General features: G+C 43.4%; 1 protein-coding gene and 1 long non-coding RNA gene across 8 annotated transcripts; both read left to right on the top strand.

The window, feature by feature from the left end:
* The first annotated feature begins 248 nt into the window (after positions 1–248).
* LOC124660533 lies at positions 249–5,246 on the top strand. Of its 6 annotated transcripts, XR_006989902.1 has the most exons (6): positions 251–386; positions 648–732; positions 1,129–1,276; positions 2,613–2,793; positions 2,960–4,706; positions 4,793–5,246. It is a non-coding gene; the product is annotated as an uncharacterized LOC124660533 (long non-coding RNA). The 6 variants fall into 6 exon arrangements; XR_006989904.1 differs by having other exon boundaries at positions 249–386; positions 648–1,001; positions 2,613–4,706; XR_006989901.1 differs by having other exon boundaries at positions 249–386; positions 648–1,097; positions 1,185–1,276; positions 2,613–4,706.
* Positions 5,247–7,036: 1,790 nt separating this feature from the next.
* LOC124666827 lies at positions 7,037–9,264 on the top strand. 2 transcript variants are annotated; one of them, XM_047204155.1, is made up of 5 exons: positions 7,037–7,295; positions 8,342–8,470; positions 8,569–8,650; positions 8,807–8,923; positions 9,039–9,264. In XM_047204155.1, exons 2-5 carry the CDS (start codon positions 8,352–8,354, stop codon positions 9,087–9,089), a joined length of 369 nt encoding a protein of 122 aa, XP_047060111.1. In that variant the 5' UTR covers positions 7,037–7,295; positions 8,342–8,351; the 3' UTR covers positions 9,090–9,264. The 2 variants fall into 2 exon arrangements, with proteins under 2 accessions (XP_047060111.1, XP_047060109.1); XM_047204153.1 differs by having other exon boundaries at positions 7,038–7,295; positions 8,335–8,470.
* Positions 9,265–15,860: the final 6,596 nt, after the last annotated feature.

The raw sequence follows: 15,860 nt of genomic DNA, 5'->3' as shown, positions 1-15,860 counted from the left end.
GCCGTTCCTCCTGTTCTGCCCACGATTGATGCACGCCGAGTCTCCTTTCCACCGTCAGTCTCCACACCACAGCTGCTCTCTTGGAATAGGGAGAGGTGCTCCAACTCCAGCTCTTGCAGATCGTTGCCGCTGCCGCCTAGATCCTTCCTGAGCGGTGGCCCTCGACCCGGCCGTCTGGTTCGCCGTGTGGGCGCACAACCACCAACAACGCTGGCGGCCGCTCCGGATCTGGGGGGCACTGCTTTGCCTCGGCCTCCCCCGCCTCCACCGATGGCGCCGCTGGTAAGCGCTGCTGGCCGGCCGGCGTTCCCACTCCTCAACTATCCCTCGACCTCATCCGTGGAGGCCTGAGGCTGCCTCAGCTCCTACCGCCCCCTGGTGACTGCGTAAGTGCCAATCAATTCTCTTCAATGTCCAACGTTATTAATTCATGAATATAAGTATTTAATCTGCAACGTTAGTAGCCAGTGAATAATCCGTAGACCTTCCCGAATGAATTTCATGATTAATCTGGCTCTAATTAATGCATTTTGGTTTCTAGCTATGTCTTCTATACATATGCCGGCTTGGCTGCTCCAATATCTCAAGTTCATATTCTCACCAGTACACCTTTTTGGTCCAATAAATCCTCTTTCTTGCATTTGTAGGGTGAAGATCAAGGCTAGGTCAAGCCTGCACCGGCTTCAATCCAATTCATGCCCACAGGATCATCCCTCTAATTGCTCACTTCGGGTAATCTATTCCTAGAGTAATAAAGTGCCCTTTATAGAAAAAAAAACTATTCCTAAAGGAGTGCAATGTAACCTCGGGTTGTTGATCCTATGTTATTCAGTGAAAGATGGGGCAAGTGTATGTATTGCTCCATCAATTGGGGGCAACGGTTATAGAATATAGACAGAAATATTTCAATTGAAGGCATTGGGTATAGGAATAAGTATTTGACCAGTACTACCAACATATGTTGGCTGTAATTCAACTGGTGGGGACTGGATTTTCTCGAGGTGCAGTTTCATGTGAAACTTTATTTAAACTATACGGATTCAAGCTGCTAGACTGCCTGCCAGATGTTCGATGAAATGCATCAACTATCTAACATGGTATGAATATTTTCTCTAATTTTATCTGCAGAATAATTTGAACTGGCTCTGTCGCCGTTAGATGATTTGGAAATAGCACTACTACAGGATAGTGGCAGCGGAGGAATCCTGCAGTTGGAGTGGAGCAGAGTTGCATGGACGGAGGGTATCCGGATGGCGGCGGCCTCATGCGGTGCTTTGTGAGCGGCTATTCCTCGGTGCCATGCTTGGCCGCCGTTGCTCTGTAGCGACTTCAACAGGCGGTCATCGCCGTTTTGTCCATGCATTCTTCTTAGGTTTTACATTGTAATATGCTATTATTTGGTTCAAATTATTAATTACTAAAACAAGTATATACTATCTGCAATTTGGAATGTTTGTTCTTTACATTAAGAACTTGGTGTATATTTTGGTTCTAGGTTCAACCACTCAACCCATGTTCTGTTGTAGGAGAACACCTCAAAATTATTTTTGATTGATCATTGAGGTAGATTGTCCACTCAACCCTAGGAAAACCCACAGTATACTATCTGCTGAGTATATACCCAGAGTATACTATCCAGCCAACAAGTATAACTGTCAAATTGGAATGGTTCTAGGTTCAACCACTCAACCCATGTTCTGTTGTAGGAATAGGCTGCTCTCGCCAATGGCAGTCATTCTGCATTGTGCCACATAAAACTGCTGGTGTTTTTTTTTTTTCTGAGAAGAACTATGATCCGAGTATACATCAATATCAGAGATCTAGAAAAAAAAATTCTGTTAGTTGTGAATTTTTAACCTAATTTTACTATGGGCATGGTTTCACTACATTAGCTTATTTCCTTTTTGTACGTTCCAGACATGCTACCAGAAGATATTCTCATGATCATTTTATGGTGATCCTGTGCATGTTAGCTTTCTGCTATTTAAGTTCAAAAGGTTTCAGTATTTATTATGGTAATTGTGTCATCTTGTGTTCTGATTTTTCTTTTGAAAATTCTTCGTTTCTATGATTTAGACATGTAAGGGAGATGCTGGTTGGCTATAGTTTTGTCTTCTCATTTGCTAGGTTCATGAGATTTGAGTTTGTTTTGTTCATACCCACAAGTACGCACAACGATAGGAAATAAATCTATTTGGGTATCTGCAATATAATGATGACAGTAAAATATGGCGTATCTACACCTTTTTATTAAATGGTTCAGCTTCAGATAAGAGGTTTGCCCTCTAACTTAAGTTCAGCCCCTATGATTGAGTACACATCAGAGTTCTTTTGGACCAGTAAAACCATATTATACAGTCACAACTGACAGTAACACGAACCTTGACAAAGGTATCACTACATACATGTTGATACAGCTCAAAGTGCTGACCACTTCGTTTAGGCGACACAGTGCTTATTTTCTATCTATGATGTACCAACCTGAAGCCTTCTGTTGCACAACAATGTTGTGTTTTCCTTTTGACAGAGTTGTGTTCCATACTTCCATTTCTCTGGACTATACTATAACCTGTTATGTGTATTCTGAATCTTAGTCTGTTACTTCTGTACAGCACGACGACCCCCAAATGGCCTCCTCCCCTGGCAGAAGACCCGGCGGTACCAACTACCATGGATCACTTCGCGGTGGTGGCGGGTGATAGAGGACCGATGCACGCGTACGAGGTGGACCTGTATCATGAATGTTGAGCGTGAGATGGTAAAGAGGATCATTTGATGGCAGCCTTCAGCAAGGTCTGCCCTCTACTACGTCACTTCCTCCTGCCGATGTTGTGGCCTTCAAGATGTTACTGCAGCGCTTGGCTTGCTGTTCCTGCTATTCTGTCCATGATCTCTAGGTTTCCACCTTTTGCTAACATAACTCTCCTACATAGTATTAATTTCAGTTGCTTGATGGTAGGAACATACGGGTGCACTACGTGAACCGCGGATGATCTTCTGCTTTTGTCGACATCGGTAAGATGCCTATTCGATATTGTTTCTACGATGTTAATCATGTATGTTAAACCGTGCATAGTGAGCAATTGGTGCCCTCATCTTATGACTTGAATATGTCATCAAATCCCACGAAAATAACTATCCACACGTAAGTGTATTACGTATTATGCAGCATGTTAAATCATGTATTATGTATGTTAAATTTGTAATGTTTAACAATTCATGCCCCTGATCCTAAAACTTGAATGTGGCATCGATTCTCTCGGAATATATCTGCCCATCCAATATTTGTATTGTGTACGATGCAGCATGCATGCCATATTGTATCTATTCAGACTGCCACTGGCTCTGCAAATTAGAGCTTACTTTTGAAGAACTTATTTAGTGGGGAGCAGTAATTAGGGTAATTTTACCAATAGGGGAGTGTATTATTCAAGCCCACATGAGTCAGTAGAGATTCACAATGGAGAGATATACTGTGAATCATCTCATATTTAACTCAACCACCCAATCATATAACACAAGAGTAGTCGGAGAGAATGCCTTATGTATATGGCCTACAGCATACTGCCTTCTAGGAACCAGATTAATATTCATCATTTAGCATGGCAGTAACAAAGAACAAGAACCATAATACGTACTATTTATAGTGTAATTTGTCCAATTTTTTAATTTACATTATCAAGCAAGCAGAATAGTATCCATGTGATAGCATAAAGACCCTCACAAAACAATTTCTGCATAAAGGTTAGAACAGTTAAAAATAAAATGTTGCATGGAACGCTGAAGGGCCTTATATGTTTTACTTTTAGGTATGAAGTCCGTGTCCTCCTTATTTTTCGTTATTATTGTCTGATTTCCGATACACTCTCCAATGCACATTCGTTGTGTTGAGAGTCTGATTGTTAAATGAAATGATAAACATGTACCCTGGAATTTTGTACTTACATGATCATGGCACATACTCTAAGTCCAGTCTTAAACTTATTGCTTACAACCTTTTAAAAATACGGTTTCTTGCATGCAAAGGAACAAACGAAAATAACAGCATTATCTAGGAGATTCTGCTTCTTTTATCGTAGAATGATGCAGGGTTTCATGCCATTACATCTGACATTTTGGTTGCTTCCGGGAGTAAAGATATCTACTTGGGTTTTCTCTCGAAGATTGCATTTTCCTTACATAATCCATTTAAATTTGGAGATTCTCACTCACTGGTTCATGTAGAAAGAGAATGTAAACTGTATCCACTTTTTCTTGGATCATTTGGGATTGCTGAATGGAAAACACTTTCAAGGCACAAAATCTATGAGAATCATGACAAGTAATTGTACCGAAAAGGATTACTGTCCTATCTGGCAATCTGTATTGAATTAATTTAAGCTAGAACTGAGAAACAAGTTAGCTTCAAAAAAAAAAAAAAAATAGTTATTTCGTGCTCAAGTATTCCTAAATAGCTGAACAGATTGAGTTCATTGCAGTAAATTTCTTTTGAAAACCTAACATTGATGATGCAAGTTTCAACTGGACCATATCAGCTTATTATAGACATTCTTACACTTCGAATGCAAGTTGGAAATAATTATTTCCCGAAGGACAACTACAGTTGCTCAATGAGATGCTGACTGGAATCTCCAAGAAGCATATTTCTTTTCAGTTGTTCTCCTAGCTGGAATCTCTAGAGATGCTGACTGGAATCTATAATTTTTGTAAGATCATTCGTGTCCTTGAATGTTTTATGTGTACACTATCTTCTCGGTCGTTTAATGCCGATTCTCTATTCCTTCGACTTCAGGTGCTATTTTGTACAAGCCAGATTGGGTGGCCCAGTTTATCCATCCATACACACACAAAATTACCAGAGTATTTGAAGTTCGTTTTGGTAGCAATGCTATGTCCGTAGGCTGATCAATCCTTCATCTTGGTAGCTAGCTCTGAATAAGATCAGTGGTATGTACGGAAGAAGTTCGTTCTGGTAGCAATGCTATGTCTGTAGGCTGATCAATCCTTCATCTTGGTAGCTTGCTCTGAATAAGATCAGTGGTATGTACGGAAGCCTTTTGTAATCATACATTTTGTCTGTATGAATGACGTGCTATGTAATCTGTCTATAGTGTTTGGTCATGCACTGCTTAAAGATTATGATGAGTCCAACCAACAGTTCTATGTATGATTATTCATATCCTCTGTATTTGCACTATGTGTAAACTGGGTAGCCCAGCTGTTTAGTGATGTTTACTGTTCTTCCATTTTTAGGTTCTATCTTGTGCAGTCGAAATCAGATGGACCAGTTCATCCTTACACGGTGTGCACCAGTATGTTATACTGAAGTTTTTTGTGATAATAAAGCTATGGATGTTGCCCACCTGTCATTCATCTTGGCTGTTAAACCTGAAACGTGTGGATAGTTGATTCTTCTGTATTGCAGATATATGTAACTATTGTATTTTGTGTGTGCATAAATGTTATGGTTTGTACTACCTGTAATTGTGAGGTAAGCTTACCTTCTATATGCAGCGATGGAAATTGTTGGCGAAGAAGCACGAGCTGGCCACCAACGAGGCACATTCACGATTGTGGTCATTTTGAGATTGTGGTCGTCTTGATCAGCGCGGCCACTCGAGAAGTCCGGATTCATCTTCCTGCTGCTTTACTTTAGTGCCTTTCTACTCCAGGTCCCTCTTATCTTTCCTTATCTTGAGCGATGAAACCATTGTTGCACCAGATTTAGTAAAATCCGTAGTCAGATCTGTCTTGCCGCCAATGGCTTCACCTTTTGATATGTTAAATGTACTATAGCAGTAGAGCTGTCCTATATGGGAAGGAATATTTCTAATCAACCAGTTTTACTGTTGTTCCATAAAATAATTGCAGTTTGTAGTTTTTTTAAAAGTAAAGAGGGACCAAAAAAGCCTGTGGCTGCCAACAAAATTCTGGAAGATAATGCTTCTACCTATCATCATATGATGAACAGTATTAAGGTTTCACATTGTTTATGTTTTTTCATGCGCAACTCTGTATTGTCTGCTTTCTTTTGTTGGTTGCTTCTCTCTATCTCGGATTCATGCTCAAATGTGAAAAAAATATAATTTTCCCATTTTAAGTTCAGGATTAGTTTAAACTTGAGAATTCACTAGCAGGTTGATCTTAGATGATTGCTATTGGTGGGCCATCTGTAACTACCAATATATTTACCTACACTAAAACAAGTAAGCAAACTAATATCATTTGCTTACCATTTAAAATAAAACATCCAACAAATGTATGTGTTGACGTTCATGTTAGATCTCACTCAAATATTTACTGTTCTGATTTTGTCTTCTTTATAATGTTTTCTTACGGATCTTTGTTTTATTGATAGAGAACATCATCATAGTAAACATAATTGACCATCTTTATGGGGTTGATGAATTCATAGAATAGTCTCTTCTGTATAGAAATATCTAATGAGGTTTGTTTTCATATGTAGTTGTTTGACATACAATACATTCTAAATGCAATCAGATATTTTCATTTAATTTGCTGAAGTATTTCATTAATCTATATTTTTTTACATTCGTCTTAATCAATGCAAGTGAGCGACAATTGAAGTTATATTGATGCTTAGGTTCAGATTGAAGAAGCATCTTCTCAACACAAAAAACAAGATTGCAGAAGCCATGCATGACTACTCCATTGTTTTGTAATGTCCAAGTTAAGATTACACAATATAGCAAAGGTCACTTAGTGCTTCTTGTTATAGTTTTATGCTTAATTGATAGAACGAATGAGTGTCACTATTTCACATGCTTATCCATCCGTCAGCTACCATACTGGTGCGGCGTGCCGCCGCGCCGATCATTGCTAGTTTTTTTCAAAGACCGGTCAATACTGGGATCCGGAGTGACGCAACACGGAAGATAGGGAAATCGTTAATCGCAAATAGAATTGCGGATACATTCGCTGGCCCATATGGCCCAAACAAATGGGCCAACACTACGGGAAACATCAGGACGCTTCCAAATCCCTAACTTCCCGACGCTTGGAGGTCGAAGCGGCGACGACCGACGGCGAGGTGCGGCCGGCGTGACGCGTCTTGCTTCTCTTGACGGCGGCGAGTGTCGTGCGCAAGGAAGGAAGGAGCTCTCGGCGACCTGGTACCTCGTGACCTTTTGGCGGACGGCGGCAACCCGCGGCCGGCGCCAGGTCCTCTTGTCTCCGGCATCAGGCGACCGCGTGCCCGCGGGAGTGGCGGCGGCACACCAATCCAGCACTCAAGAAATTCTCCTCTTGAAGCTCGACTGCCCGACCTGAGCACCGTGAGTTCCATCTCAATCCCCTTTTTGTTTTTGTTTTCAAGCCGTCAACCCAGTTGTCACAGTTTTGATTATTGATGGGCTTTGGCACATTTCAGTAAAAGCAGAACTTCTTGGAAACCCGTGTGTCAAAACCTCTATATTTGAGGGATAATTCCAACCTTGCCATGTGTTGGATCAGTCCAAAAGAAAAACATGTAGCTGAGCTGGGCCTGTTGGGAACAGACGAAGGGGCACAATGTTCATATCAGGCCCTATGTTTTGACCCTTTTGTTTCTTAAATGTTGGTAGAATGATGTAGAACCTGGAAATGTAACTGTGTTTCCACTTTTCACCACTGCAGCACTGCCTCTAAGCATTTGATGTTTCTGTATAATTAGAACTTAGGCATTCCCCTTGTCTCCAGGTACTTTGTTCATGCCTAAAGAGATGCAGAAAGTTCTGTGTCAATACTCGTTTAACCTATCAAGACTATATAGATTAACAAGTGTTGCCTTTCCCTTTTAGCGTCTGTGGCAGATGGCTACGTTAGTGGCATCAGCAATCACCTAGAAATTTGTAATATCCAGATGCAATGTAGGATAATGATTTGTTTGCTGATGTCTGCATCAGTGCCGACTCTGTTCAACTGTGTTTGTCGCCACTTGATTTATCTGTATTTAAGTGTGTTTCCACCACTGCAGTACTGACTCTAAGCATGTGATGTTTATATGTATATTACAATTTAGGCATTCTCTTTTTGTCTCTAGGTATTTTGTTCGTGCCTATATGGATTAAGAAGTTTCTGTGTTGGCATTCTCCCTGTCTTTTTGTTCGTGCCTATATAGATGCAGAAGTTTCTGCCCATATAGATGCAGAAGTGTTGCCTTTTCCCTTTTTGCGTCTATGGCAGCTGGTTATGTTAGTGGCATCAGCAATCACCAAGGAATATTTAATTTCCAATAGCAATATAAGATAATGTTCTGTTTGCTCATGGCTGCATCAGTGCTGACTCTGTTGAATTGTGTTAATCTCACTTGATTTATCTATTTTCAAACACCAGCGTCGAGCTTCGGTGAGATGGATATTCTATATCAGTGCAAAGAGATCTTAAAGATTCAGAAGTTTAGGCGCCTGGCGTCCTATGCTGGATTCTATTCCTTCACTACCCTCGTTACCTATGCTTACACAAGCAATACGTATGTCAATGCTGAATTAGTCCTTTTTTCTTAGTTGTAAACGTTGCCAATTATTGATCTTACCTGCCAATATTCTTCTCTCTCTGAGCTTACTGTAGGACAAGGGCTGGCATTTCAAGGGCTGATCAGTATTACGCCTCCTACCCTTCTGGAACTGAGCTACTAACTGACACTGCAAAGGTAGGGAAACCGAACAGACGTTTTGTGTTTATGCTATGAGAATTTATATTTTACCTTAGTAGTAAGCAGATGTAAATAAATTTTCATTTGTTTTAGCATGTCAATTGCTCACTTGCTTCAGAGAGGTGATATCTGACATCTTTTGGTGGTTTGCAGCTTTACAAGGCTGCATTAGGTAATTGTTTTGAAATAGACGACTGGGGTCCAATAGAGTTCTCCATCATGGCAAAGCACTTTGACCGGCAAGGAAAACCACCATATGCTTACCATGCTGTGAGTTTCTTAATACTTGCAAATATGCACTACGAAACAGCTATGCTCCTTTGTATGGATTAATTTCCCCACCTAATTTGTAAGTTTTATATCGATATTTACTTCTTTTTTCCAGCAATACATGTCGCACCTTCTATCCCATGGCCAACTCGATGGAAGTGGTTAACTGCTGGATGTGTGTCACTTGACTCTCGTAAGGCCTTGCTACAGTTTGCCAGCTACAAGTACTGTATCGGGTGTCGTAAAAAAAGAGATTTCTTGTTTGAAATCCCGAATTTTGCTGTCCCATGACGATTTGAAATAAAAATAGAAGCTGAGTATTAGGCCAGGATGCCATGAAACACTACAGTGTCAGCTTATTTGTCATGGTATAATTTGTGCTGATTTTTTCAAAGAATCATGATGGTATCTTGTTGAAGCATGGATGGATGTAGTCATTATTTGTTGCCAAATGTTACTCTTTTATCGGCAGTGTTCCTGAACTCCAGCAAAGATCAGGGACCTCCACCCTACGCCTAGAGTTGCTACCCTGGATCTCTGGCAGGCGAGCTAGCAACTGTAGGTGTGTGAATGACAGCTGATTGGCTCCTGGACTTCAGTTGATCCTCTTGAGGTTTTCAGTACAAGTTCAGAGGTGTCTCAAGGTTTGTGGTATGCGGAATTCGGTGAATCACATGTGTGCATGCTGACCATCGCAGGTGGAAGGCTAGAGCTACCTACCTGTAATGACATGGTGTAACATTTCCATCAAAATGCAAACAAAAGTGTGCCATTGTCAGAATTTTATACTTTTGCTGATTGTTTTCGGAGAATTTGCTATGCCAACATAGAGTGCTTGCAAGGCTTCTGACATATAAGGCCTGGTGTAGACCGAGCTACATGTAGCTCGGTTTTTGAAAAAATTAAAATCAGCACTTTAAAGTTTCAGAAAAATCTGAAAATAAATCTAAATGTCAACAATGTTGTGGTCTACTATTCTATAAAATTTCAGCTCGAAATACATTATATTGTGGGATGCACAAAAATGACAAATCAAACATATGAACAATGCAAGATTTTAGAACCTCAAAAATTGTCCGATTTTATCATTTTTGTGCAGCCCACAATATAAGGTATTTTAAGTTGATTTTTTTAGAAATGTAAATCAAAACATTATCTACATCAAGATTCTTTTTCAGACTTTTTTTGAAACCCTAAATAACATTTTCAAATTAAAAAGAAAAGCTATGTATAGCTCAAGCTACAAAAATCCACACTCCCATTAGCTGAACTAGCAACTTTGTTTCTGAACATAGAAAGCCTTATTTGAAGTTAAAAACTTATAAACCCATATGTACCAAGCGCATAATCTGAAGCAGGCAGCTTGGAGGAGCACGGCGACCAGGCGTCGGCGGACGGGCGTGGCGTAGTTGGAGAAACGATTATGTACGGATTGATCGAGTTAGAGCTTAACGGGCTACTGAGCCTCAACTCCTTCACGGTAGGAAAAGACTATTCCACCGCTAGATCAACTTAGCCCCCTAATAGTCAACCCAGGTAACGTTCCTGTAGCCGTCGCCTCTTGAGAAAAAGGCCTAGCCGCCCCGACTCAGCCTCCTCTATAGATTGGTTCCCCCTCCACCGGCCGGTTTCGTTGGCGTCGGGAGGAATGGGAAACCCGATCTATGAGTGGAGTTTTCAATAAAAGTAGTCTTTTCAGTAGTCTATGTTAGGCTTTTGGTAGCCGTTTTCTTGTTGGTTTTCCCGTAATGGAGATGGCATCGTCTGCAATAAGTGATCTTCGGCCTTTCGTTCGATGACGAGATCTCCTTCCCAACGTCAATGGTGGTGCTGAAAGATTACAATTATCTAGGTATGGGTGTTCAGATCTTACTTCGCCAGATCGATCTTGGATCTTTTCACATGGTTGTCGCGAGGAGGATTATCCTCGCAGTTTTTGTCCCGGTTGCTACGTCCTCGATAATGTTGGTTCGTACTCTTGGCTCTCCATCAACGTCGACAAAGCAGATCGGTTTTTATTCCCTGATATACTGGTGTTGGTACTCTTGCCGATGTTGATTGACTACTTTAATGGTTGCGCGTGTGCACACAGCCTTGGCATTGCGGCTCAAATTAAAATTATGAGAGAACCTTCGTTGGTATTTACAGGTCTATTGTTTGTTATCTATCTTTGGCCGCCTTCAGAAAAGTACAAGATTATGTTTTGGAAGAAGAAAGAGTTTGAAGACCTCGAAGATTTGCTAGTATCTTTTAGACTTTATTTTGTAATCGCTGGAGACAGCTCGTCTCTACCATATACTATTTGTTATTATGAATATATGTGGTATTGATTGTAAAAAAAAAACTTAGCCCCCTAACATCGTGTGGGAAGCACGATATCAACAATCTACAAACCTTGATGTTATGATGAAATGCATGTAGTCAAAAGACTTAGGCCCTAGCACCAGTAAAAGGAAGGAAAATGCTTAATATCAGCCGGAGGCTGCGTTGCTCGGAACCTCCGGGTCGTGCGCCCTCGGATCTTAGCGCGAGGTGGGCCCTACCCACGTTCTGATTCTTTTTTTTTTCATGTCTCTTCGCCAACGCACATGGACGGAATCCAGAGAAAATCAACATCGCTTTCGTGCCTAACGCAGCCCCGCCGTTGTTCCCCATCTAGCGCCGCCGGCCGATCTCCGGTTCGACCTCGCCGGGAGCGCTGACCTCCGCCTCCACCTAGACGGCCGCCGCCTAGCGTTGTAGCACCGGGGACCTCCGCTTCCTCCTCGCCGTGAGCCCCCGATCTAGCTTCACTTCGCTTGCCGCCGGCCGACCTTCACCGCGCCGCCCTGTTTTGCGGGGGGTCGCGTCTGACCTCCGCACGTCAAGCTCCGCCTGGCCCACGGACATCCTCTACGCGTTCCCGCACCCGCTCACGTCTGGCCAGCTCTGGTTTTTGCACGTCTTACCGCGCTGTGCACTCCGCCATACCCCACCTCTGCAGCGGCGCGCGATCCCATCGTGGGCGAAGAAGATGATCCGAGGTGGTGCTGCAAGGCGAGCGGATGGGCTGCAGCTGCATACCCTTGCCTGTGGTGCTGCAATGCGTAGGCCACGGAGCTGCTAATGGAGGACGACATTGCTTCGTTGGAAGGGCGGCGGAGCTGCAAGGGTTGAGGCTACTACCGGTAGTCGACGATGCTACCAGCGCGGACGGCAGTGCTGCAAGCGTTGTGGCATCGTGGTACAAGCGGCGCCGGTGTAGGGCCACCGTCCATGCTGCAAGTTGGCAGCGTGCTACAAAGGTCTCTACTCTCTAGGAGGAGCTGCATGGGGCAGACGCAACAGCTGCAAGCGCCTTAGCCCATGCTACAAACCTTGCGGCGGTGCGATGACGGAGCTGCGAAGATCTTCTACCAAAGCTGCAACTTCATTCCTTGGGAGCTGCAAAGGTATGTTGCCGAAGCTACAAGCATTGAACGACGGAGCTGCAAGCGACGAATTCTGGTGCTGCAAGATAGCCATTGTCGGCATCACCTTCGTGCTGCAAGGTAGCCGCTAGGCGCCGCCGCGATGCTGAAGGCGACGGTCGTCGACGCTGCCGTACTACAAGCAGGCCGCTTCGGAGCGCCGCCATGGTGTCTCTATGGTTAGCGGCGATGCTGCAAATGTTCACCGACAGTGCTACCACCAGTCAGTGGCGGAGCTGCAAGAAAGCGGTGCTACCAGCCGGAGTTGGAAAGTTGCCGGTGGTGTGCCGACGAGGAGTTTCACGATGCTAGAATTGTATATTTTTTGTGAAACAAATGTTATGTTGTTCTGCTACTTTTGTATAATTTTTTTTGCTACGAGGGTCTCCGGCAAGGTCCGTCTCCGGCAAGTTTTCATTTTCATTTTCTAGATGTACCGTTTTTTGCTTCAATGAAGCAAAAGCGGGAGGTTTTTTGCTGCGACGAAGCATAGTCTGAACAAATCTCTGGCAACTCTCCTTATGTTTTTAGTCGAACCGTTTTTTGCTTCAATGAAGCAAAAGCGGGAGTTTTTTTGCTGCGACGAAACAAAGTCTGTATTTAAGAGAAAATTGGACACGTGTCAAGCAGGGGATTCGGAGGCTGGGAAGTTTAGAGCCTCCGGAGGATTCTCAGCAGTATCCTAAAAGGAACTTAAAATGCCCTCTTCTCTTTTTCGAGAGCATGCGAGCAGTGTAATTCTATTCCTAAACAAATAGATGCCTCACTACACAGGTCAAGGAAACAACTCTACTTCAGCACTAAATGGAAACTGATTCTTTCCATAAGAGTCCATACCAGGCAACAACAGAATGAAGGAACCAGTAGATGCAAAGGTAGAGCCAAACTTCATCACACCAGGTAGAGCCAAACTTCATCACACCATGGTCTGGGATATGGATCCTCTGACGTAGCAACCCTGCGGTTCCCCTGGCTTTCAGTCACTAGGTTTATTATGTGTTAACCATCTGACTCAAACTGTTTGTTCATGGGCTTGTTCCTTTGCGATGTGTGATCATATGAACTTCACGTGTCAATGGAAATATAGTGATAGTCTCAAGGCCGACATGGTGAAAGTAGCATGCACTCAATGTCTAGATTGTGTACTTTCGACCTGGTAGTTGTGCGTCCCTCTACTTCCTCTCAGCGTTCAAGTAAGATTTGCTCTCCCACTTGCAAATATTGATTTCTTCTTTTTGAGGTGTGTTCGGCTATGTTTTTGTGATGCTTTATGCATGTAGAAGGTTTATTGTTAGTGGGTATCATGTTGCCATGTTGGGTTGCGCCATGGTCAGTGTCTCTTTTTAAGCGCATGTGGAATGGTGTGAGCTAGTTGTGGCGTCCATGGACATGGGTGGTAACTGGCATATTTTCTCTCCACATTTCTGGTGAGGCTCCATCTTGCTCTCTAGAGTCTATTGGGGCTACTTCCTCCATCTACTCGATCATCAATGATCTGATCTTATTGGGGGTGGGGGAGGGAGAGGGTAGACTTGCCCTGGTGTAGCGGGAGGGTCTTCCATGTTGATGCAATACGAGAGTTTGTGGTCCCTGCATCATGGTGACCATTTCTTCAATTCAATGCCCCAATTTTAGGTCCTCTTTGAGGAGTTGACTTCTCTTCGCGCTACAGATGTTTTGGCTTGTGTAATGAGATCATGAACGCAAATGTAGTCGGTGAGGCTATTGGAGGTGCTTTCGGTTGTATTTCTCGTTTGATAACGCTTGTCCTTGCAGCTTTACGTGGAATGTCCTATCTAAACCCTATTATTGGGGTCGGTGAGGCTATTGGAGGTGCTTTCAGTTGTATTCTCATTTGATAACGCTTGTTGTTGCCGCTTTGCACGGGATGTCCTCTCTAATCCTATTCCCACAACTTTCGCGTTTATTACATTAATGCGACCGTTGGAATCTCTCTAACCGTTTCTTTAGCAACAAAAATAACTAACTGAGTCTTGTTTTGTCAAATAAAGAAATGATGCACATTAATTTTTAACCAGAGAAACGTTTGCTATGCGAACTGCGTGGGAGCAAATCTAAACCTAACATCACGGCCAAGTATAATGTGATCATAATGAAGCACCGGGGAGAAATGGTTCATCATGTACCCGTTTAGGGTTTGTGAAAAATAATAGTACCAATCTAAATCGGGCTTTGTGATAAATAATAAAACAGAACTAAATTGTATGCTTGTAGTTGGCGCTTTGCGTGTGATGTCCTCTCTAAACCCTATTCTCACCGATCTCGTGTGTTTTCACATTAATGTCCTTGGGCTGTTGGATTTTTTCTGGCCGTTTCTTTGGCCATAATAATCTGTCGATGCTGGTTTCATGAGAAATGAGCAAGTTAAATTGTTTCTAGAGACACCTCTCCGGCTTGAACCGTGAGATAAGAACCTAAATCTAGCAGCAACATGACCAGAGTGTACCGAGATCTGGGAGCATCTACATCCCAATACACTCGGTCATGTTGCTCTCACACCACCGAACGATCATTTCAAACATACCGGGATCTAGGTGAGTAGGGTGCACCGGTGCAGGACACGGATTTCTCTTACTAAGCTTGACACGAGTCATGGCTTACTTTTTCAGTCGTCCTATCAGGAATCACAGGTGAGATCATCACATACTGTAGCAATCAAGTTTCATCAGTAAGCTACGTTTACTGAAATTAATCTTCCAGACTTATCTCTTGTAAGTTAGAGAATGTCATCGGAGCAACGGGGGAGAGAGCATTCATCGCGTACTTACTCGTTCCGGGCGTTGTGAAAAATAACAGCGTGCGTATTTTCAAGTTCTCAGCCAGGCCATGAAGTACCGATCAACGAATAAATCAGGATTTTTTCATATTTTCATCAGACGACCATTTATCACATGCCTAGCTAGTCACCGAACCGGACGAGCATGTATGATGGGATCACAAAGCACATTAACTAACTCTGGAGCGGCACACAAGCACAACACTTCACTTTCTTGCACACACCACGACGACCTCGTCGACGACGTCTGACGACCGGCAGAGCCCCGTGACCGCCTCCGTGGCCCTGCTTAGGGGCGGCGGGGTCCGCCGGCCATGGCTGTCGTAGTGGATGGCGCCGGGGAAGTCGAGCGGCTGGCACCGCCGCCCCATCAGTATCCCCCGGCGCCACAGGGCATCGGCGTCGTCTTCGACTACGCCCACGCTTGGTATGTCCTTCTTGTGCCGGGACGACCGCCGTGCGCGCAGGAGGCGGCGAGTGGCACGCGAGACGCTGCGGGCGCCGGTGGCCACGGCGCCGGACACCTTGCTGAGGAGGCTAGGCATCACGATGGGAATGGGATGGTGGCCGGTGCTCTGTTGGTGTACTCGAAACTTGTGTAGCTCAGTCACGGTATGCAAGGATCGCCGGAGAGTACAAAAAAACACTGTTCCTAGGGGTCGTATATATTGACGGGCGAGAATTAATTATG

The sequence above is a fragment of the Lolium rigidum genome, chromosome 6 (assembly GCF_022539505.1).
Source record: "Lolium rigidum isolate FL_2022 chromosome 6, APGP_CSIRO_Lrig_0.1, whole genome shotgun sequence".
Lineage (NCBI taxonomy): Eukaryota > Viridiplantae > Streptophyta > Magnoliopsida > Poales > Poaceae > Lolium > Lolium rigidum.
This window is presented reverse-complemented; position numbering and strand designations above follow the sequence as displayed.

Excerpts from the sequence above, each read along its gene's own strand:
- LOC124666827 (XM_047204155.1), top strand. The coding sequence starts at position 8,352 with ATGGATATTCTATATCAGTGCAAAGAGATCTTAAAGATTCAGAAGTTT. Across the intron at positions 8,471-8,568 it reads TATGCTTACACAAGCAATAC|GACAAGGGCTGGCATTTCAA; the intron begins GTATGTCAATGC and ends AGCTTACTGTAG. Across the intron at positions 8,651-8,806 it reads TACTAACTGACACTGCAAAG|CTTTACAAGGCTGCATTAGG; the intron begins GTAGGGAAACCG and ends GGTGGTTTGCAG.